The sequence below is a fragment of the Boleophthalmus pectinirostris genome, unplaced genomic scaffold (assembly GCF_026225935.1).
Source record: "Boleophthalmus pectinirostris isolate CB_2022bp ecotype Guang Dong unplaced genomic scaffold, ASM2622593v1 HiC_scaffold_14, whole genome shotgun sequence".
Classification (NCBI taxonomy): Eukaryota; Metazoa; Chordata; class Actinopteri; order Gobiiformes; family Gobiidae; genus Boleophthalmus; species Boleophthalmus pectinirostris.
Window position 1 is genome coordinate 31,471,088 of NW_026571047.1, and position 24,620 is coordinate 31,495,707.

The 24,620-nt window shown below is 36.1% G+C and overlaps 2 protein-coding genes across 2 annotated transcripts in view; both read right to left on the reverse strand.

Moving 5' to 3' along the window:
* The window catches only part of sec31b (SEC31 homolog B, COPII coat complex component), a 30,173-nt gene extending 12,764 nt beyond the window's left edge, over nucleotides 1-17,409 (reverse strand). Inside the window, exons 1-14 of the mRNA XM_020923264.2 lie at nucleotides 17,259-17,409; nucleotides 12,886-12,995; nucleotides 10,055-10,178; nucleotides 6,773-6,968; nucleotides 6,538-6,633; nucleotides 5,728-5,868; nucleotides 5,198-5,340; nucleotides 4,998-5,097; nucleotides 4,751-4,912; nucleotides 4,216-4,368; nucleotides 2,894-3,124; nucleotides 2,114-2,188; nucleotides 472-564; nucleotides 246-357 (exon numbers count right to left, since the gene is read on the reverse strand). Of these exons, the coding sequence (XP_020778923.1) occupies nucleotides 246-357; nucleotides 472-564; nucleotides 2,114-2,188; nucleotides 2,894-3,124; nucleotides 4,216-4,368; nucleotides 4,751-4,912; nucleotides 4,998-5,097; nucleotides 5,198-5,340; nucleotides 5,728-5,868; nucleotides 6,538-6,633; nucleotides 6,773-6,968; nucleotides 10,055-10,178; nucleotides 12,886-12,964 (1,705 nt within the window). The 5' untranslated portion in view covers nucleotides 12,965-12,995; nucleotides 17,259-17,409. The remainder of the gene's footprint in view (nucleotides 1-245; nucleotides 358-471; nucleotides 565-2,113; nucleotides 2,189-2,893; nucleotides 3,125-4,215; nucleotides 4,369-4,750; nucleotides 4,913-4,997; nucleotides 5,098-5,197; nucleotides 5,341-5,727; nucleotides 5,869-6,537; nucleotides 6,634-6,772; nucleotides 6,969-10,054; nucleotides 10,179-12,885; nucleotides 12,996-17,258) is intronic.
* A 1,832-nt stretch (nucleotides 17,410-19,241) lies between these two features.
* On the reverse strand, nucleotides 19,242-23,977 carry ndufb8 (NADH:ubiquinone oxidoreductase subunit B8). The gene is made up of 5 exons (XM_020923272.2): nucleotides 23,845-23,977; nucleotides 22,365-22,491; nucleotides 22,031-22,130; nucleotides 20,847-21,002; nucleotides 19,242-19,402 (listed from the first exon to the last, which is right to left on the reverse strand). Exons 1-5 carry the CDS (start codon nucleotides 23,933-23,935, stop codon nucleotides 19,310-19,312), a joined length of 567 nt encoding a protein of 188 aa, XP_020778931.1. The 5' UTR covers nucleotides 23,936-23,977; the 3' UTR covers nucleotides 19,242-19,309.
* Nucleotides 23,978-24,620: the final 643 nt, after the last annotated feature.

Below are 24,620 nucleotides of genomic sequence, written 5' to 3' on the forward strand. Positions count from 1 at the left end.
CAGCCTTACAGTCTACCCTAGCATGACTGTAGCTATAAAAGAAGCTTACCACCATCGAGTATTAAAAGATTACGACTTTTGTCCAGTTGCCAGAATTGAATCTTATTTTGCTGTCAGAGAAAAAAGCGCTACATAAGACCTTATTATAAGTGCAGTATTTTCTGTAGCAATAAAACACTTGTATGCTATTGTGACAGGTCTGAAAATGAAGTAAAATACACTAAATTAGAGTAGAGTAGTTTTACCACAAGTAACTGGGATCTGAAAGTTGCTGGCTTCTTTTGGAGTTTGGCTGAAGAAATCTGCTGGTGACACTGAGCCTGAGGTTTTCGCAGCAGCGTTCGAGTCTTCCGACCTCTGAAAAGAAAAGACACGTTTAAAAATCTGCTCTTCTTTTACAATTCAAACACTAGACTTCTATAATTACACAGTGCACTTCTGTAACTGGAGAGATAATGGTGGAGCACAGACCTCAGTGGAGAGCTGCATCATTTTCTCTGCCAGGTCTTTGGCGTCGACTCCGTGTCCGTTCGCCTGGTAGTTTCTCCCCAGACACTTGGAAATCTGAAAAGTGGATGAACCGACATTAGTCAAAACACAGGGACTCAGTGTTCATCTCCAGCCAAATGAAGCTCATTGAGGCAAGTAGTTAGAGCAGCAAATTTGGACCCAATTTGGAGTTAACTCTTTCCCCCTTGGATGCCCACTAGGAACAACCCATACATATATGACTAGAGTTACCCATAGAGCAATTGCATAAAAGAAAACGGACTTCCACGAGTGATTATAAATGATTTTCACACTCATGAACTTAATTGAAACACAGACATATTTGGAAATTTGGAAACCTTAGACTCTGAACTCTTCATTTATGGATGTTTAAATGTGATTCAACTCATTTATAGGTTTATAACAGCTCACTGAAAATGAGAGTTTACTTGGTCAGGTGCAAAATCGAAAACAAAAAACTATTTTCAGCATCTGATATATGTATGTTCTGAGCACTATATTCATAAAAAAATTTAAAAAAATATATTTGTCAAAGTATTTAAACAGATTTCATATCACCAGATACAATATAGCCAACTGTTTTTACCTGTTGTACACCTGTGTGGACCTAATTCGTTTTTTCCATGTAACTTATTCAACTCATTTAACTTATTCAACTCATTTAACTTATTATAATATAATAATAAAACTCTTCCCCGTCAGTGGGTGTCCAGTATTTGTCATCTTTGTTACTTTCTCGTGTGCAGAGCTCCACATAAGCGTTTGTTTCTGTAGCAATTCTGTCATACATCACATCTTGGAAAAAAAGATTGAAATATTTCAAAGGACTCGCCTGGTGCAACATCCAGATTTTTCTGCAATTTTGGTTCATAATCGAGTATAAAGTCTCCGATAGTTTGTTCGGATATTGCAGGACTCCATACAGATGCATCAGCGGCATTCTCACCTTCATAAGTTTCACTCTCTGAAATTCCGTCGCTATCGCTGTTTTCCACTTTATAATCAACTTCATCATCACTTTGAAATCTATAAAAGTCACTTTCTCTAAACTTATCCATATCCACATCTGCTCTTTATTATTTCTAAAACTGTGCGGCGCGATCTTTCCATTGCACGTGTTTCATGTTGCATTCTTTCCAGAAGCTACAATTGTCACTACTTCGATTAACTTTGGAAAAAATTTGTGAAAACGTATCCTTGAAACCTATTGGTCAGCCTAGTGTGGGTTGTAGTGGACCCCAACTATCGCAGCCTCTGTTTACATGTGAAAAACCGAACCGTTTCTAATGGTCGTCAAATCACGTCTTTAGTGATACAGCGGAGGTGTCAAAACACGTCATTAAGGAAACAAAGGGGGTCGTCAAATGTGGTCTTCATGGGGGAAAGAGTTAAAGAAGGAAAGAAGGGGGGAAAAAAGGGCCTGATTTGCCTGGTATTAATATTGATATCTTGATTTAGGGGTGAAGTTTTTTCAGCAGAAAGTGAATTGGAGTCCATGCTCACTTCCTATTTGGTACTCGGCTGCAGGCAGGTTAAATATATCCATTTATATAAAGACTTTATTCTAAAACTGTGTTATGTTTTCATATTAAAGTGACTGTACCTTTAAGTCTAGATCATCTTTGCTGAATCCCAAAAGCCTGAGGAACTTGATGCGAGCTTCGTCTTCAAAATTTACCTGATATTCAAGAAAACAAGAGTTAATTTTACATTTACGGTTTCATATGTTTTTACTCATGTGTAAACAGATATAGATATGTCATTCAAACAACAAATGTACACACACCTTTTTAAATTTTATGCAGATAAAACATAACTTACAAAACCAAGTAACAAAAACAAATCACTCAAGAAATACGAGTAGCGCCTTACAATAATAAGAGAATGATAATAAATATACTACTACTATTATTAATGCAAAAAAATGTAAATAAAATATATAATAATCAAATGAAATAGTAGGGGTGGCTTAGACTGTTTCAAAAAAGTCAATAAATGGTTGCCACTTTATTAAAAAAATGTGTTACCTTTCTTGGAGAACCTAATTTTTTTCTACTTTCAAAAAGGACATAGTTCAAACATTTATTCATGTATTCAAATTGTATTGTTGTTTGAATCCCCGGTAACGTGTGTATTTTTAACATTTTCGCCTCATTCCCAATAGCACAATGTTAAATATTGAAGTAATGCTGATATTTTTTTGAAAGCGAGGATTTCCAATTATCGTGTGTTTTTCTAGGTATTTTTGAGCTCTAAAACCACCTGTAATTAAATAAATGTAAAGTAGAGCTGTTTAATGTCACACTCTATAACCAAAAAGTTCCACCATGCACCTTTAAGCGTTAGATATGTTGAAATGTAAGATTAATAATTCTCCTCTCACCAGTAGAAACTTCCAGATGTCCTGCTCGGCGTCGGTCTGGGCCTCTTGGATCTTGCTCTGGCAGTAGCTGTTAAAGGATCCGGTCTGGAGAGCCGTCTGGAGCTCCCTGGATCTCTGCAGGAACTCCGTCTCCGTTGTGACCTGACTGAGGTGCACCTGCCGGGGCACAGACTGAGGGCTCTGACCCGGGGGCAGCTTCGGGCACTCGAACGTCACCAACTTCCCACCAAACTGAGAAAGAAAACAGAACAGGGAAAGGGTCAGACGGGTTGAGGGTAATAGAAGTGCTTTTTTTTTTTATTGCTACTTATTTAGAAGTTTATTACAATTTTTATGTTTCTTACTCTTTGTTATTGTAATATAATGTGATATGTGAGCTATTGTGTCCAAGTAATTTCCCTTGTGGATCAATAAAGTTTGTCTAAGTCCAAGTCTAAAATACAAAATCATCAAAACAAAACAATGACAGTGTTTACAGGCAAACCAAGACTCTGACCATAATCTGATTTCTGGTGTTATTAGACAATTAGCAAAGGAGAAATTCAATTCTTTCAACTAGATAAAGGTTTGTATGTTTTTTATTTTGTCTTTTTCAATCAAAAAACTTTTGTCCAGTTGACATAATTGAGTCAATCACTATCCTATCAGTAAGGGACGAGACACAAGACTGGATCTACGAAAACGAGACAAGATGAGATTTTGACATTGTTTATTATAAATATTGTGCACTCCTTTTCCCAGTTTTTTATTTAATATTTCTGCTGTCACTGTAGCAGCGCTTGTTGGGACTACAGCTTCTCAAAACAGTAACTCATCACTATTTAACTCAGTTTTTTAAATCTAATCCAAACGGAAAAACATGGGGAAAAAAGTCTCACAAGATCATTTTCAGCGTGTGTGAACAATCTCGTGGCACAAGATCTTCCCTAATTATCAGACAATTAAATTTCAAGTGAACAGTTATGTCTTCTTCCTGTCCATTTGTTGACAGCCAAAAACTAAATATTTTCACATTTTTAAATGTTAAAGTTTTGAATTCATTGTCCTTTGTCTTCCAACAGCTACTCTATAAATCAATTTATTCACTAACTCAGGTGTTTTTGGTGATCAGAATTCTCTCCAGATTTTATTATCTTGAGTTATCTGATCATTTTAGTTTTCTGATTTTTACTGGCCGTGTAAATTTACCCAATTTTGTATGTTGGTAAAATTCTGTGTTCACTTTTTGAAATCACGAGTCCATTCTGTGTGATTATTGGAGCTTTTACGTTCTTATGTGAGCAGGAGCAGTAGCCACAAACAATATTTCGTCGTGATCTCACCCCAAACGAGGCCCCCACAGGTCGGCGTATCCACTTTGGAGGTTTCTTGAGCGGAGGGACGATAGTGATCTGAGTCTGGGCCTGAGGGACCTGAAGGGGGGGCAGCGTCTGACCTGTGCCGAAGGGATCCATGGAGTCAAAGGAGGAGGAGATCTACAGAAGAGGACAGAAATGAACAGGATTTAAAAAGGTGCACTGTGTCAGTTTTCAGGTGGGAACGCTGCCATGTGCTGGGCTCCATGGAGATGTTATTTTTATTGTGTATACATATTTTTAAAGGTGCACTTGTCCACATTTCACGCTCATGCTCCTCTCCATGGAGTTATTTCTTTGCCAGTAGTGTTACACAGTATGGCATTTTAATCATCAATTTAGCCTCTATTCAATTACATGCATTTTTATTCCTGAAAAAACATCTCAGTCTGAACATTTGGTTGACGAAATATCTACTTGAAATAATAGTTTTAGACTCCATGAATACTTTTTATTACATTTTTAATTAGTCCATAACAAATACAGTTATGTTGTGCATTACCTTGTCCACGGTGCTGTGCTGCTGTGGGGTCAGACTTCCTCCCATCACCGAATAAACTGTGATTCTTCCATCGAACGAGGCCGTGGACAAAAGAGACGGGTTCCTGGGACACCACTGGACGTCAAAGCACCACTGGTTTGTGGTGGGAAGCTCATAGATCACCTACAACAGAAATACAAGACAATAAGAAGTTAGATTTAGTTTTTTTGTTTTGTTTATATTGTGGCGGTTATATTGAGTTTCTTACCTCTCCGGTGTTTGGGTTCCAGCAGAGGATTCGATTGTCTTTCGCGCTGCTGAGGAGGAGCTCTGGATCGGCCTGGCTCCAAGAAATGGACAGAATACCCCTGAAAGAGAAAATACATTACCATTAAGGAAAAGCTAGTCAACTCAAACAAAGTAATACGATAGACTGTATAGTTTTGTGTGTTATGCCTGAAGTTGTACCTGGTGTGGTTCTCCAGCACTTTTAAAGGGGAAGTGGCGAATCTCAGGTCCCACATCTGAATCACGGGGAGTCTGTCGTCCTCTGAGGCCAACACCAGCTGAGTGGCAACATCCGGGTGCCACAGCATCCCTGAGCAGTGCATCTGGACAAACACACAAGACAAAGTTATTTTAAGGCTTCAGTCTTTAACAGGGCCTATTGGGGCAAGTATCCATTCATTACTCATTCTGTACTGCTACTGTGATGCGGCTATTGCCACAGGTCACTACAATAAATCAATACATAGACAAATATTCATTAGAATAGTTCAAGTGTTTCTGTAAAATTGTCATAAAATTAGAGAGACTTTTCAGACCCAAACATTTAAGCCTCAGAAGATGGAATTTTGTGCATTTGAATAAATAAATGATCTCAACCAAAACAATCAAAACCTTGACCTACAAAGTGTATGCATAACTAAAATCCTGTGTGGTAAAAAAATAAGTACTAGATACTCTGGTACCCTGTTGCTATGGTTACAGACTCTCACCCTGTTGCTATGGTCACTGATTTTGATGATGGGTTCGTTCTTCCTCAGGTCCCAGACCACGGCCTTCCCGCTCGGACTGGCAGAGGCCAGGATGTGCTGCACCTGTCTGTTCCAGGAGACGACGCTCACGTCCTCCGCCGGCTGAGACACACAAAACAATATCAATACATACAATACATACATTACTTTTCAATCTACGAAGCCTACTCCTGTGCATGTGAAACTTTTGAGTCAGTTCAGTGTGAATCTACTCTCTATACTGTGTGATATGTTGATCAGAAGTTTCCCCGTCATTGAGTCAGTTTGCAACTTTACACAAGCAATTAAAATAACTTCAACAAGCTTCAAAAAAAGGTGCTGATTTTGAACTTTTGGCACTGAATTCTTAACCTGATTCATCAGCCGGTTTCACTTCGTAGAAACCGTCTGACCTCTCAGCATTCGCTCGAAGGTAGGTGGGTACTTTTTTCATTTAACCAATCGCTGCTATTTGGTATGTAATGCGCTGCTAACGGGGCTAACTGGTATATTAAGCTTTTCCCAAATCCCGTAGGAAGAAGAACAATAACATCTTTCCCCTTAATAAAATTCACCAAACATTCTCTTTGTTCCGGCTTTAAAACCTCGATCTCAGGAATCGTTGACAACACTGAATGTCTGTCTCTTTGCTTATTGGCACTTCGGGGTTTTTGCGAACCGTCTACTATATTCCAATACCTGATCTAGTCTTACTCCTAGCCCAAAACGCCTCTGCCTTTTTAAAATTAAATCATATAAGAAAAAGACAAATAATTAAACAACATAACTCACCTGTGTCTTTGCTCCGGGGGTCATGGGGCTGCTGAAGTTGTTCAAATCCCAAATGTAGATTTCTGAATCGTTCGCTCCAGATGCAAGAAGATTATTCTGTCAACAAAACCAAATGAAGTATGTAATAATTAGTTTTTGTTTGTTTTCCCTTATGGGTATTTCTTTAAACAGAAATACTTTGCCCATTCCCACTTCTGAGGGGAACAGCTTCATTTACTTTTAAAGAATATTTTACCTGAAAAGGGTTGAAGTCGAGGGCTCGGACGGGTCCTGTGTGTTTGTTGGACGTTCCCACCTCGGCGTCCGGAGTCGAGGAGATGATGGACTCGGGTTTATAAACAGACACAGTCCCGTTCTCAGAGCCGGTCACCAGCCTGCCCCCTGTACCATCTGCACCGAGCCCAAAGTTCACCCACACCAGACTGTGCAACCTGCAGAGACACAGACACACCACGGGGTTTCAACAAGGGACTGTTTTAATGTGGTTTTATTATTTGTATTTGTATTCAAAATGTTGTTTCCTCATCACAAACAGACCTGGAGTTGTGTTTTGTTCCATTCACACATGATTAACACACAAACCCTGCATATTTAGAGTTCTTCTCTCAAATGGAGTGCTTCACAGGGTTCCCACTCCTTTTCACTGACAAAATTTCAAAACATTTCCGTGTCTTTTTCATGTCCTAAAGTGAATTTTCCATGACTTTACAGCACCTACATGTGTAGAAGTGATCAGACTTTTAGAGCTAAATATGAAATGTTAACTCTTTCCACTCACCTTATGGTTTGGGATTATAGTTTTTTAACATTCAAAATACTGTCAGTGCATTTATTGTCGTCTCTCTTAAACAAAAGGCGCAGACGTTCAGAAATAATCATAATAGTCTAATGAGAACTTAACAGAACGCTGTAGTTGTGTGAATGAGATACTAAAATTCCATGACTTTTCCAGGCCTGGAGAATGACATTTTCGATTTCCATGACAGGATTTCTTGGTGTTTTTAAACTCCACACACCTTCACTAGAATCATTTGCATAATAATTTGCAGACCGAAAATTGCCAATCTCTACTACTGCGTGACATCACAAGGTGGAACAGAGCATTTTGAGCTTTGGAGATGTAGACAGACTGATAATAAAGAGTTACTCAAACATGTGAATGAAACAAAACACAACTCCAGGTCTGTTTTTGAGCAGGAAAAAACATTTAAAGCTCATAAGAGTTCATTTTGTGTAATTTAGGACTTGACTTGCAATTGTATTGTAATATATTTCTAATTCTGGAAAGCACTTTGAATTACTTTGTGTACAAATGGAGGTGAACAAATAAACTTGCCTTAAATAAACGTGTTAATCTATATCAGATTTAAAAGGGATTACACGGTTTTATATCAGACTTAGTACAAAACTACATTATGATTCCAAGTTTTTATAATCACTGTTGTGGCATTTTCTTTAGAATCATTAGAATTTCACGAGAATGGTTTGTGACTGAAATTAAATTTTATCGATTTGAAATATTTGAAAGTAACCATTAGTGTTAATGTTTTGTCTGGAAAAAGGAAAAGGGGCAGATAATATAAGACGACGACTCTTTATTCTGTTCCTTTTGATTCATTTCTTGTATGTTTAATGTGTTTTTTTTATATTTTATGAATGAAATAACCAAATGAATAAATAAATACATCAAAATGGATAGTCTAGCCATCATCATCTGAAATTAAATCTGAAAATAAGTCTCCATGAAGATAAGCAGACCTCACCACACACACTAAGAATGCATGTTTTTCCAAATTTTTCCCCAATAAAAAATCTTGTAATTGAATCACTGAAGGATCAATTTAATGCCAAATTGTGGAACATTGTGGACAAAGCAATAACATCTCCATAGCAGGTAGATAAGAAATGTTACAGCCCATTTAAGTCTTGAGTAAATTCAACTGATACAACTAAAAATATTTTGACTAAAGAGTAGGCTGCAGCTCTAAACCAGTTTGGCAGAGAAATGTGGGTGAAGCATAACACTCTGGACAGTGTTAACAGACACAGCCAACCAACAACAAAAACTGCTATGTTCTTTTTACGCCTTGGAAATCACATCGTATTTTATAGTTTAAATTAATGAGACTGAAAACGTAAATTTAAACAGATCCAGCAATATCTTATGCATCGTCAAACATAGGTGATAATTTATTTGGTGTTGTATACAGCTGAGATATTTTTATTACTTTATCACTTTTATTTTACCTGTCTCTTATTTAGAATGTATTATTACCCCCAAGGACTGATCCCAGGACTGAAACAGAATTAAATCAGCACTAAACCAGAACTAAGGGGCCCAAAGGTGCACTCACGTAGACCGTCAGGTGATCGCAGGCGAAAGGACTGGCGCAGAGATTAGGCCTGGTTTAGTCCTGGTTTAGTCCTGGTTTAGTCCTGGTTTAGTCCTGGTTTAGTCCTGGTTTAGACCTGGTTTAGACCTGGTTTAGACCTGGTTTAGACCTGGTTTATTCCTGGTCTCATGTTCAGTGATGTTAAAAGTCGCCTCAATTAGGCCTGCAAGAAGTTGGAAATTATTTGCTGTTCCAAAAATCGTTTATAAATGCACTTTTAAAAAATATGAAAACCCATTATTAAAAAAATATATAATGTCAGTTGTTATTGAAACTAATCATTGCAGAAACACAATAGAGGCATTTACTTCAAAGAACTGTGTGGGGGAGGGCAGGCGGATGGGAGTTTGGGCGAAAGGGGAGGGGGCTCGGCTGTCTTTATTTACTCTAAGGTAAAGACTGTCTTTACCTAAGGGGAGGCTCACATTCACCCAATTTGAAAACCCCTGACCTAGACTATATATTGGAACAACAAAACTAGCCTTTGTTGTTCGCTGTATTATCATAAACTTATAAAAAGAGACTATACAGGTCAAAAAGAAGAATAAGTGACATTTATACTTTACAAATGGTGTAAGATTCAGTTATTGTAATACAAAATCTACGGGAAACACTGGCTGCCACAGTATGACAAAAAAAAAAAAATCCACATTTGTGTATTTATTTACTTATTTTTAACCTCTGAAGGCAATAATAACAAACACTGAAAATATTTTAGCAATTTTTAAGACTGTAAAAATCTGCATTGGTTGAGGTTTAAAGGTTCTATATCACGTGACATTGCCCCCTGTGAACTTTGAGCCATTTTAGAACCTCATCAAAAAAAACATACCTAGTTTTAGTTTCATTCACACACGTTTGAGTAATCCTTTATTATTAGTTTGTTTACATTTCCGAAGCTCAAAATGCTCTGTTCCACCTTGTGATTTACATTTACCTTTAGTTCAGTAGAGATTGTCAATTGTAGGCCTGAAATTATCCAAATGACTCTAGTGAAGGTGTGTGGCGGATGTGTTTTCCGATTGAGAAAAGAACTCATTCTAAACATGCAGGGTTTGTGTGTTAAAAATGGGTGAATGAAAAAAAACACAGCATTATAAACATTTAATTGAATTGTCTTTCACCTGTTGGTTGTGGGCAGTGACCCTTTGAGCTCCATGTCGAGAGAAGGGTCCGAAAAATCCAACTCAAAGATCTCCAGAGCGGCCGTGGTGTTGAAAGAAGCATCCAGCTGTTGGGCAGATGTGCCTGCGACAAAGAAGAAGAAGATGACAAACAGACTAATGTTAGAAAGATTTTAAACTACCTCACAAATAAAACTACATGAATAGTTGTAATAAGTAAGTCAAATTGACAAAAATATCCAGATTTTTTTTCCCCCTGATGGCAGTAATAATAAACATTTAAAGTATTTTATCAATCTATGAGAACTGTGCAAAAATCTGCCTTTAAATGACTTTGAGGTTGAAGTATTGCACAAAAACTTAATGGACTATGAAATTACTAACAAGACAAATCAGTCTAGAAGATTACAGTGGCCATTTCTTATTTTAATCAGCTCTTTTTCAGTTTCTTTCCCTCAAAAATTGTCATTAAGTCCACAAGTGAGCTAACAAAGTGAAAGTAAAGTGAAAGTGCAACTATGCAAATATATTTGTTGGGGAAAAGAGGAACTTGCTTGTATAAATCATTTCCTTTCTGCTACTTCCAATACTGACACAAACAGTACAATTTCTACTACTACTTTTGTTTTGTTATAGCAAAATACTACACAATACTAGCATCCTGATATTTTTAGAGCGTATAATAAGGTCAAAAGTATCAAAATTAGATACTAGAATTGGTATCGAAACTAGATCCTCATTTTTCGCAGGTATCGATACTAAAAAAGTCACATTCACAGGACAGAAATGAACCTTTCCTGAATAGTTTTAGAATGATCTTGAGCTGTATCAACACAAATAAAAGATCACATGGGAATAGAAAAGAAAATACTACGATTTAATGTTGAAAATCACATTCTATTGTCTAAATAACAAGTGTTTTTTTATTATCATTGTGGTATCAGAATCAGTATTGAGTATCAAGTCTGTTCTTTAGTATCGAAATCAAGTTAGAACATTACATTATTCCAGATTTCTTATAAGTAGGTCACATGATTCATTAAAATACAACTGGGTCACATTTTTAGACCAAATAAAAGTCATGAATTTTGTTTGTTTTGTCTGTTTTCACACCGTCAGCCTAAAGTCAATAAAAACCCTGACAGCTGGAATGTGAGAGAAAGTGATCTGATCTGGATGTAATCAAAGCAGGAGCCCCGTCCCGTCGGCTGAGGTCTCCTCCGGTGTGAAATGTGAGGAATGCAAAGAGAGAGACTGTCATTTAAACTCTAACACATGACATAAATACATATATGTAATCCTTTAACCTGAACAAAGAGGTCACCAGACACAATATTACATTTTAAAGCTGGATTTTTAACGCATTTCAAGATAAAATAGCGATACATACCTCGATACAGTGCACTTTCGATTCGATACGGTTCAAAATCAAAGGCTAAATCATGGCTGCGATACTTAAAATCTTTGTTAAACCACTTCTTGTGCAAAGTGAAAATGTCAAACGTGTCGCATAAATGAGTTTCCTTCCTCTAAACAAGCAACAAAATTGTAGCTGTAACAAAATAATCGAGTAAAATACACCAAAAAATACTCTTGGCGATGTCGATACAGTAGCCTACGATATCGATACTGTATCATCACATTAGACGATACACTATAACGATATTTCGATATTTTTGCACACTCCTAATCAACACATCAATCAAAGTCTCTCATTAAAACTGGTCTTACCCAAGTAAAGTGATATTTTATTATAAGCAGCTCTTGAGCAAGGGTGTGCAAAAACATCAAAATATCGATATATCGTATCGTTTAATGTGATGATACAGTATCGATATTGTGAGCTGTTGTATCGATATATCGGCAAGAGTGCTTTTTGGTATATTTTACTAAATTATTTTGTTACAGCTACAGTTTTGTTGTTTGTTCAGAGGAAGGAAACTTGCTTATGCGACACATTTGACATTTTCACTGTTTCGATAATTAAAATGTTTGTGTTTCATATGAACTTTGCACAAGAAGTGGTTTAACAAAGACTTTTAATATCAAAGCCATGATTTAGGCTTTATTTTTTATTGAGCCATATCAAATCGCTTTGAAATATATCGTATCAAACTGAAAGTGCACTGTAGGTCTGGGTATCATTAAGAAGTTGCTGATACAATACATACCTCGATCCAGAGAGCTTTCGGTTCGATACGATATATTTCAAGTCAATTCAATGCGGTTCAATAAAAAATTCTGTCTAAATCATGGCTGTGACACTAAAAGTCTTTGTTAAACCACTTCTTGTGCAAAGTTAATTTGAAACACACTAATTTTTATCACCAAAACAGTGAATATGTCAAATGTGTTGCATAAATGAGTTTCCTTCCTCTGAACATAAAATAAAACTGTAGCTCTGTAACAAAATAATTGAGTAAAATACAAAAAAATACTCTTAGTGATATATCGATACAGGAGCCCACGATATCGATACTGTATCATCACATTAAATGATACAATATATTGATATTTAGATATTTTTGTACAACCCTAGTGCACTATGCTCTACTCTTAAGTCTGTCTGCATACTGCTTTGGTCTCTGAAAGCTGTGGCCTAACTGTATACATTATTTTAGATCTATCTTAGCTCATAATAATAGCTTGTTCAGTTTCAGTTTACAATTTGCACTTGTCAGTCGCTTGTTGACAGCAGAACATAATAAATCTATTCAAAGTAACATTCAGTAGTTTTCGCATGTTTCTAGTTAGTAGTAGTAGTAGTAAATACATGTTTTACAATAGATTAAATTGCCATCTCCAGTTTTAAAGTGTTAAAGTGTCTGTACCCAGTGCCAGGTGGATGGGGTGGTGCCCGGCCGGACTCCAGGCCTGGTGAGCCGTCCTCTGGATCTCCTTCAGCCTCATCTTCCTCTCTTCAGATAAACGTTTACAAATCCTGCAGAAAACAAACCGAGCGCACGTGTGTGAGCAAAAAAATCAATGCAACGTTTTTGTTTTGTGTAACATTTGGATTGGACACAGTACTGGTGAGTTACATCTCTTACAGTTCTAAAAAGTACAAGAGTGGAAACAACAATATAGAAATCAAAGAAATAAAAACTTGTGAGGCCAAAACTGGAAACTTAATTGTGAAATGTAGGTGTATGTATATTGAGAATTATGTTAAAATCTCATGTTGCCTTTGTTCTCGGGGATCCAATGTCGTGTCTCGTAACGTCTTTTAGAAATTGTGTCATTCCTACTACACTAAAACCTGTAACCACGAATTAGAGGCATCATGCCGAGTTTCCAAATAAACTGTAATTAGGCTAATAAATATAATATAATATAATTTTCCAAACAATACAGAGATTTAGAATACAAAATTTTTGATGTCTGATTCTGATGTCTGAACTCTGGTTTAAACCACATGCTTTTAGACTTAGACTTTACTGATCCACAAGGAAAATGACTTGGTCACAGTAGCTCACACATCACAATATATTATAACAACAAAGAGTTAAAAAAATATATATAACAACAGTAATTATCTTCTAAATACACAGCTAAGTAGCAATAAAATAGCAAGAGCCTGGTGTCAAATAAGACATAAATAATATAAATGTACGTACAGTAAGAAAAAAAACTAATATTGTAATACAAATAGAGTATATCACAGTTATATACAAGAGGAAGACGTTGCAAAGATGATATGATGATTGACAGAAACACAGGCTTATCTGTTACATAACCGTGAGCTGTTGTACATCTGTATGGTTTAGTTTGGTTTAGTTTGGCTGTAGACATCTCAATTAAAAAGACCCAAACTGATACTGATCATTAGAACTGAATCAAATGCACAACACAAACTCCAATTTTACCTGGACTAAAAAAAAATATATATATATATATATATATATATATATATATATATATATTAGTGCTGTCATGCGATTAAAAAAATTTAGAGATTAATTAATTATGATCTGTAATTAATTAATCTAATTAATCTCATTTTAATCTCACCTAAAAATTGCTGAGAAAAGCCTTCAATTTGAGGTATTTTCATTTAAATTCATTATTACATTATTGTGGCAGATCAAAAGACTGATATAGATTAAAAAAAAAGTGACTTTATAAAGTCATTTATTGTTTAACAAATCTCTCCAATTTGGCTGTTGAGCCCAAGTCTCCATGAATAAGAAACTGTTTGCTGTAAAGCAGCAAAGACGAGGAAATCTGAACATAATAACCTTTGTCTACTTAAAGACAATAAAAAGTCCAGTCTTTCCTTAACCATATTAAAAATATTATTGATAGAGAAATGCTTTATATATGAGATCACTGGTTTTAGTCCTGGTTTAGTCCTGGTTTAGACCTGGTATAGACCTGGTTTTAGTTCTGGTTTTAGTTCTGGTTTAGTCCTGGTTTAGTCCTGGTTTTAGTCTTGGTGTTAGTTCTGGTTTAGAGGCTCACAGGAGGAAGCGCGGTTTACGCCGCGTACGCGAGAAAACACGATCCACACGCGGCTCACGGGAGCACGTCGGTGTCCGCGCAGTAACTACGGAAGGAAACGTGGTCCGCGCGTTCTCAGGTTAATGACGATGATGAAGGTGTGTGTTTGTGTGTGTTTGTGTTTGTTTGTGTGTGTGTGTTTGTGTGTTTGTGTCCGTGTCCCCTCATGTGGCAGGTCACTATAGGACAGTAGTGCAGACATCATGAGTCTATGCAGGTTGTTTTCACCAGTGACATTTAAGTTGTAGGCGATTGTATATTTGTTATTTTCTTTTATATTTCACTTCGGGAGAATAATTTCCAAGACACGAATGTGTTTTTACCTGTGCACTGCTGCTCTGTTCTACTGGCTCTTCGACTTCGTCCATTGTGCGACTGACGCCGCCAACGTTAACATGATGTTTACATCGCTCTTACTGCGCGCGTTTTATGTGGGTTTCCGGCAATGAGTGGAATTACCGAAATTAAAAAAAATATAAATGTGTTTTTTGTGTGTGTGTGTGTTGTTGTCCCAACAACACATAAAAACAGGTTTTATAATAAAGCAACTCACATACAGAAACAGTAAAGTTAGAGAATAAAAATGAGATTAACGCGATTAAAAAACATAACGTAATTAATTAATCGCAATTAACGCGATAATTTGACACCCCTAATATATATATATATATATAAAATCTACAATTTGATTTTGTTCACGATGGCAACACTAAATAATACTGTGTAAATATACAATAACTCACCCTTATATAACAGATAATACTCCCTACAACTGTGCAGCAACTCGCCCTTATGTAACAGATAATACTCCCTACAAATGTACAACAACTCACCTTTATGTAAAGGATAATACTCCCTACAACTGTGCAACAACTCAGCCTTATGTAACAGATAACCCTATGTACTGTCAATCATCATATCATTGTTACACTGTATTCCTATGACCTCTTGTATAAAGCTGAGATTTTATATTTTATTACTTATTTGTCTATTTTATTTTGACTTGTACATTTACATTTATATAATTATGTCTTATTTGACACCTGTCTCTTGATATTTTTTTGCTACTTATTTTGAATGTGTTGTTATTACTAGAGATGTAACGATATCCAAATCTCTCGGTATGATATTATAACGACATGCATCTCACGGTAGGATATTTATTGCGATATTTTGGAGATAGGACACTTTTCTGCTTTTACAATACCTTGACAAGATTTTGGTGTGAATTATTTCTGTCATAATCCCAAGAATTCAAGTAAAAAACATATTTCTTCATGTTGTCTGCGCTGAAATGAATCATGGGATATGTAGTTCCCGATGTTTATAAGCTGTTATTGGATTAGACAATATTTAATAATGAAGTTAAGGCAAAGATGAGTTAATACTGATACTAATTTATGTTTAACCAAATTCTCTTTTTGCCCCCAATAATTATTTTTACCCAACTAGAAGTTTCTCCTTTACTGTTCAATGTTTCAGAAGTGGGTTTAGTGTTTTTTTTTTTAACCAAATACATGTATGATTATCAGTTGACAGCACATTTAAGGGCTGGGTATCATTAAGAAATTGCAATACACAGACCACGATACTAGGGATGTAACGATATCCAAATCTCACGGTACGATATTTATTGTGATATTTTGAAGAGGCTGATATAATTGTAGATGGGACACTTTTTTGCTTTTAAAATACCTTGACAAGATTTTGGTGTGAATTATTTCCGTCATAATGCCAAGAAGTCAAGTAAAAAACATATTTTGTCATGTTGTCTGCGCTGAAATGAATCATGGGATATGTAGTTCCCTATGTTTATAAGCTATTATTACTATAAAACAACACATTTAAGCAAAGGATTTTGTAATTCGATATACTGTGACACCCAACGGTATTACTGTGAGACTTTTGACAATACAATAATGTAATGTAATACAATATTTCAGTTATTGTTAACATTTATATACATTTTTTACTCTTTGTTATTATATTTATTGTGATGTTTGAGCTCCTGAGTCCAAATAATTTCCATTTTGGATTAATAAAGTTTCTCTAAGTCCAAGTCTAAGTCATACTAAGAGTGTGGGGAGCTTCCAAATGATAGGAAAACAGATGAATATAAGAGAAAATCCGTTTTTTACAAAAGGTGGGATAAGAATTAAGAAGCCAAAGTACAACCAGAAGTGTCCACGTGTTAAATCAAAGCTGTAATAACGTGCAGATAAATTGACCACAGTGAAAAATGGGCGGTGCCAGATCAGATTTAAGCCACTTTAATAACATTCACTTTCAACCAGCAGCTTATCAAGAGCATCTAAGACTATTTACGTTACTAATATCCGCTTAATTTGGTTCAACTTTGTGATTTAGTGCTCAGATGTTTCATTGAAAATACGAGCATTTAGCAGACATGGTTTGCATCAGGTTTGGTCATTTAAACTTGTATTTTTAAAGCTTAACAACGCCATAAAAGCGATCACAACGTCATTTAATTAGCGCTATCATTACTCAGCTTTTAATAGTACATGCACTTATAATATTATTGTAGTAAAGATTATTTTTATAAAGAAAAAGTGCCAACTAAGCCGCAGTTAGCTGTTAGCATTCGGCACCAGTCACCACCCAGGCTCGACTTTTCTCCAAATCTTCCAATTAACACGCGATCACAAATGAGTTCGGGTGCAAAAACGTGTTAAATCGAACTTACGGCAAGTGTTGATCGCGATTACACGTGTCACATCCAAAAAATATCGCGGATTTTCGTGATAGATTAGCTTTAGCTTTAGCCACAAGCGGAATCCGGACCAAAGTGCTGTCGTGTTGTCAGTGGGCTACGGAGGCCGGCGCGGACAAATCTCACACAGCGCCACCGTGGCCTCAATTCAACTTTGACTGCGCAAGTTTTTGTAAATAGAAAAGCAAAGATGTGTATTAAAAGAAAGAGACGCCAAGGGATAAAGTTTCTAAAGCTTGGGTTGAAAAGTGTGTGCGAGTAATTATTCCTCAAGTTTTGTAAACAGACCGGATATGTGTATTTAAATAAGGAAACGAGAAATTAAAAATAAAAACTGGGACACTCCCGGTGTGGGGTGGTTGGTCATATGGTTTATGCATCTGGTTTAGTCCTGGTTTAGACCTGGTTTGGATGTGGTTTGGACCTGGTTTAGTGCTTTTTTAGTCTTGGTTTAGACCTGGTTTGGATGTGGTTTGGACCTGGTTTAGACCTGGTTTAGTCCTTTTTTAGTCCTGGTTTAGACCTGGTTTAGACCTGGTTTGGATGTGGTTTGGACCTGGTTTAGACCTGGTTTAGTCCTGGTTTAGACCTGGTTTAGATGTGATTTGGACCTGGTTTAATCTTGGTTTAGACCTAGTTTAGTCCTGGTTTAGACTTGGTTTAGTCCTGGTGTAGTCCTAGTTTAGACCTGGTTTAGACCTGGTTTAGATGTGGTTTGGACCTAGTTTAGTCCTGGTTTAGACCTGGTTTAGTCCTGGTTTAGACCTAGTTTAGACTTTGTTTAGTCCTGGTGTAATCCTAGTTTAGACCTGGTTTATTCCTAGTTTAGACCTGGTTTATTCCTAGTTTAGACCTGGTTTAGATGTGGTTTGGACCTAGTTTAATCCTGGTTTAGACCTAGTTTAGACTTGGTTTACTCCTGGTTTAAATCTGGTTTGGACCTGGTTTAGTCCTGGTTTAGACTTGGATTAGACCTGGTTTGGACCTACTTGAGTCCTGGTTTAGATCTGGTTTGGACCTAGTTTAGTACTGGTTTAAACCTGGTTTAGTCCTGGTTTACACCCTGTTAAGACTTGATTTAGTGTTGGTTTAGGCCTGGTCTTGACCTGGTTCAGTCCTGGTTTAGATGTGGTTTAGACTTGGTTTAGTGTTGGTTTAGACATGGATTAGACCTGGTTTAATCCTTGTTTAGTCCTGATTTAGAACCTGTTTAAGACTGGTTTCATAAAATGGTGAAACGAGTACATAAATAATTAAGGAAAATTGTTATGCACTCTTGAGTCAGTATAGTCACATTTTCTTTGTGTTTTGGTCATTTTTAACTAACTTTTCTGTATTTTACCTAAACAAATGACAGTTTGCCTCTCTTTACTGTTGTCTGGGATCAGATTGGTAAAAATAGGGACACCTGGGAAATTTTTGTCATAAAACTGGGACAAATCACTGGTTTTGGATAAATCTGCTAGGACAGGGGACACAGGCCCAAAACTGGGACTAAACTTTCTAAAGCTGTTATGTAATGATTTTTCTATATACAATCCATGAGTTTTTCCAGATCTTATGCACCTGTCAAATGTCTGGGTAGTTCACAGTGAGTTATATAATTGCACTCAAGTTACCACAAGCCACGCTGCACTTTCATGTCATTATGTACATGTTTCTGTGCTACTGGTTTATGCATCTGGTTTAGACCTGGTTTAGACCTGACTGGGTTTAGACCTGGCTCGTTTAGTCCTGATTTAGACCTGGATTAGACCTGGTTTAGTCCGGGTTTAGACCTGGTTTCGATCTGGTTTCGACCTGGTGGAAAGTCAGTCAACTGTTTATCTCTATGAATGATTATACTTCAACTGACTACAAACTCTCAAAGACATTTTTTTTTTTCATTCTTCTTTCATCTTCAAAATATCTGCAATCCAAATTTCAAAACATTCAAAAATGCCACAGAAAAATGTATATTGTCACATAAGTCTTTATTTTAATAGAAATATATACACAGACGAGACAGGAGCAGATTTAAACCTTTAGATTTCAAAGTTTTTAACCTCCTCTACTTCCTTCTCTGGGTCTCCTCCTCTCTCCAAGTACAGGTTATTGTACGGGTACTGTTTCGGGGCCTGCAAGAAAAATAAAAAGAGGTTAGTTTAGTCTGTTAATGCAAATATTAGGAAATAGGGTTGTCAAAAGTATAGAAAATCAGATAATTCTAGATATCGTATTTTCCGCACTATAGGGCATGTTCATAAGCCTCCAACCCCATCAAAAAAACGACTGCGTGCTACACAATCAAATCCACTCGGGTGTCCCAGCACGACTTCAGTAAACTACAAAGCCGCATCACCCGCAGAACACGCAAACACACACGGAGAAGACAGCGACCGCACGGCGAAAAAGACCCGCAGACACACTCATCACTCCACGCCGACGAGGAACGAACCAAAAAAGCGAGCGCAATGTGCCACTTCTAGACACGACTGAACAACTGAGTCACTGCGAACACGCCGACAATCCGTTGGTCCCAGACAGCACCGTCCCTACACGCCACAACTGAACAAAGCCCAGAGTCACCGTGAACGAACAAACAAACAAAACCACTCACCCATCCAACTGTTGTGTTTCATTTAAAGCCCGGTGCGGTTTATTTGTGAAAAAAGTTCGAAAATAGACCATTTAATGACAGTGCGTCTTATAATCCAGAGCGCCTAATAGTGCTGAAAATATGGTACTCATGATATAGATATAGATACTAAAAAAGTCACATTCACAGGACAAAAATGAACCTTTCCTGAATCTTTAGAATGATCTTGAGCTGTATCAGAACAAGTATAAGACCATGTAGACTAGTATACGCCCGTGGACTACTGAGAGATTACATAGATAAGTTTTATTTGGAACATTATAGCCAAAGAAACAACATTTCCACAGAAACAAACAGGAGGAGGCTCTGCTGCCCCAAGTCAAATAGCAGTCATGTTTGTTTACATATAAGCCCGCTTACAGTAAAAATGCATGTTTTTCAGCACAATAAGCAGAACCAACATGAAAAAATATGCTTTTAAGTCTATTATTTGGCCAAAAAGTTACATAGATTAACTGAGATATATTTGAATTACTATATTTAAATTATTTAATTTTTACTTGTAAAAATACATTTAGACTTAGATTTACTTGCATAATTAGATTTTAAATGTACAATTATATAAATGTATATGTATATATTTATATTACTATGCCTTATTTGACATCAGTCTCTTGCCATTTTTGCTACTTATTTTGAATTTATTATTACCATTTACATTTTTGCTCTTTGTTATTATATTATATAGTGATGTGTTTGAGCTTCTGTGTTCAAATTATTTCCCTTGTGGATCAATAAAGTCTAAGTCTAAGTATTACTAAGAGTGTAGAGAGCTTCCAAATTCTAACAGTGACAGGAAAAGAGGTGAATATATGAGAAAATTTGCAAAGGTGGGATGAAAATTAAAGATGCCAAAGTACAATCAGCAGTTTTAAGAAAAAGAAAATATAAATGACACAAACATTCGTAGCAGGTCGACTCACCACAGGTTGATAAGCTGGAAACTCCTGCCCAAGGTAAAACATGAAGAGCATGAACCCGAGGAAGCCGAAGAGCTGTTTGCACATGGAGGACCAGGACACAGGCGAGGGAGAGGTGTCCACACGGTTACGGATGTACATGTCGAAGTGCCAGTGCATCTGAAACAACAGCAACGCAATAGGAAATGGGAATTTACAGACCACGTCTCAATTCTCTTTCCTCGCTTCCTTCTCCTTGATTGCTCTCCGTTTTTTCTGTCAATCAAATGTGTCATATTAAGTGTTGTCCCAGAGAAAAACCACAGAAAGAAGGAAGGTGTGGTTACTTGTCAATAAAAGAAACCACAAACAAGGATGCTGAGTGTTTACCTTTACCTGAAATATTTCACAAATATACATGGTGACAAATCAGAAATATAACTAACGCATGTCATCCTGAACAGCTATACTTATTCAACTCCTGGCAAAAGAAGTAGCTGCACATTTTTCAGTCTCACTGTCACATAGCTCCCTCTAGCGGCCCTAATATTTATTTTTGCATTACAACAGAAGGAGGAAACATGAGGGAGCTTTCAGGAGCAAACATCAGAGAAAAGAATTAAACTTTATTGGTCTTAATGAGGAGTTTATATCCACTCTTTTCTCTCTGTCTCCTCTGTAGGTGGGAGTTCTTCACCCATTTTCTGCAGACTCGAGGAGAGGAATCAAGGAGAAGGAAGCAACGAAAGAGAAATAAGACAGTCTCCCCACTTGGGCTGGGTATGGCAAACAAATCTAACACTGAAAGCAACATCTATCTGTTTTACATAAAAGAAAACACAAGCACGATATGAATAAGTGCTATTTTACATGAATATTGTCAAATTTCTTTCTCCAAACGACATGCTTTTATCGGCAATTTTGGCTGTGTATGTATTAAATAAAAGGTTATCACAGTTTGAAACTACTGAATCTCACTTTCAAGTAAATTTAATTGCACACTCCATGCTATAAAAAAAATGCAGATTTTGCAACATTTATTATTAGAGACTTTGGGTGTTCCAGTGTTATGCCAGTTATTAAAATAGAATATGGATAAATGACAAGTTAGAGCTGCACAGAAAACATAGATTTCCAGGCAAACTCTTTTCCAACTTGCCTAATGTGAAAACTACTGAAAGATTTAACTGTTCAAATTCCCTTCTTACCGGCTCTCCCCAGTTCCTCCTCAGGTCTGGATGGTCCCACTGATACCACGGGTCTCTCTCGTGCTGCGATCTGTCTGGCAGCATTGGATAATCACCGTAACTGTGGAAATAAACACACATCTTAAGTTATTATAACCTGTAGATGTCAGACCTATTTCTAAAAAACACTGATGGTATGAAATACTTCAAAGTAGTGCAAACAAAAAGTCTCATTGGTAAATATTACTAACGGCAAAAATTGTTCCATCTATCATGTACTGAACGATAAGTCAATATAGAAATGACCGTGACACCTACCAATTTAAAACCAGATTACTGTGTTGATTGGTCTTACCCCTCTCCTTTATCTGGGTACGGCTCGTAGTCCTCTTCTCTCATGTTGTACTTCTTGGCGGCTGCAGCTTTCTGCTCTGGGGTCTCGGGGTATGGACCAGGGAGAGAGCCCTTGGCTGGTCCAGAGGCTACAACAAAAATGATAAGAAAGACAAAACACCAAGTTATTAGAAAGGAATCCTAATTTCTAAGTCTGCGATAACTTATAAACTAATTGGAACTAGCTGACCTCTTGTAAATAGCTGAGATATATTGTTATTATTTATTTCTATTTTATTTTTACTTATACATATAAATTTATATAATTATATTATATAATATAATATAATTATATTAATATAATAATATATTATTATATTAATTATATTTATATAACTACGACTTATTTCACACCTGTCTCTTGCTATTCTTATTCATTATTTGTATTATTTTATATATATGTTTTATGATGTCTGAGCTTCTGTGTCCAAGTAATTTCCTTTGTGAACCAATAAAGTTTGCCGACTTAAAAATAATTTCAGGCCATCGTATTTTGGTAATCATGATTGTTACCTGGATGATAAAGACTCTTAACCATATATGAAAGGACATTTTTTATAACAAATACAGCTTTATGAAATCAAAATGTCAAAACAAACAAAAAAAGTTTATTTTTCATTTACAAATACACATTATTTGTAAATATTCTCTTTTTTAAGCCACAAGTCACCACATGTCAACATTTATTTTGATGCGAGGGTATTTTAAAAAGCCTTAATACCTTTAAAATAACACACATTGGTATAATTTCAAGAATAAGGCCCTGGGTTTAAGGATTATATTTATATTTTAACCTCTTAGTCTTAGTAGTGACTAGTTGAAGCCCTCCCTCATAATTTCAGTAGTTGTAATTGTGAGCACAGCTATGTAAGTCATCACAACCATGATCACTTTTGTTTACAGGGTACGTGAGATAAGAAAAAGATCTATATTTTTGTTTAATAGTAAAATATTGATAAAATAACCAATAACTATCGATCAAATTGCAAACTTACACTGTAAATGTAGTAAAACATGTGTATTTGGATTGTCTCCTTACTTGACCCTAAACTTAAATACACTTTTTTTCATTGGTAGTGCAGATATATATATTCATGTCATTACAGCAAAATTGTGAAAATATTAGGTAAAGGTTAGTTATCAAAAAATACTACCAAGCAGAATGGATAGATTTACTCGTTTATAATGTTGTATTTGTGTAATATTAAATTGAGCATTAAAGCTTTTATCTTTGGCTGGATGAGTAGTGTTTATCTGAATAAAAAACCTTAGTTCTGATGAATTTCAATGAACGAGAACCAATGTGAACCCGACAAGCTAACAGAGGCTAATGCTAACACGTCAAGGTTACAACTTTTACAAGCTCTAAACACCAAAACCCGTGAGTGCATTTATATAAATCTGCAGCAGCACAATCCCCAAAATGTTGAGAAAATACCGACCCGCTCTACATCCCGACAGAAGCGCGGATAAACCGGATCCTTTGGTTTTTGTGATCGCTTGGGCCCATTTTCTGAATCCGACTCCAGCCATGTTTACAGCGGCCGGACTGACACTCCACTGCGCATGCGCCACCTGATACTCTACTCTGTGACGGTGCGCCCTCTAGTGGCAACAAAGAATAAATCATGTACAAAAACAATAATATTTGCTGCTAATTGTTTTTATATATTTCAGCAATTAAATAGGCAAAAATAAATAAGTAAATTAATGAAAAACAATTATTTTAAACAATGGAGAATTTTTACGGCGATATGCAAGCACTTGGTACTTGGGAAGGTTTCAGATTTGTTTTCTAGAAGCTGAAAATGTAATAATATTTAAATTTAGCATTAAATAAAAGCATCCAGACACCATATTTCAACCTCTATTTTGGGGATAAGGTATATTTTAAAAGCCTTAAAATACAATACACGATAATTCTTAGTAGTGATTAGTTGAAAAATGAATCACAGACTAAAATCTATCTTAAAATCCATCTTAATGAACATTTTGGAGGTTTAAGGTTATCCAAATCATTAATATAAGACAATATTCTAATAAATTACAGCCATAATAACAGATTAATTTGCCTAGTGAGTTAGGAGGTACTTAGGGGGTACTTACAGCAAAAAAAAAAAAAAAAAAAAAGTTTGGAAACTACTGGACTAAAATAAAACTTTTGGACTAAAGTAAAACTGCTGCATTCTTTAATTTTGTTTTACTTCTATTTAATTTT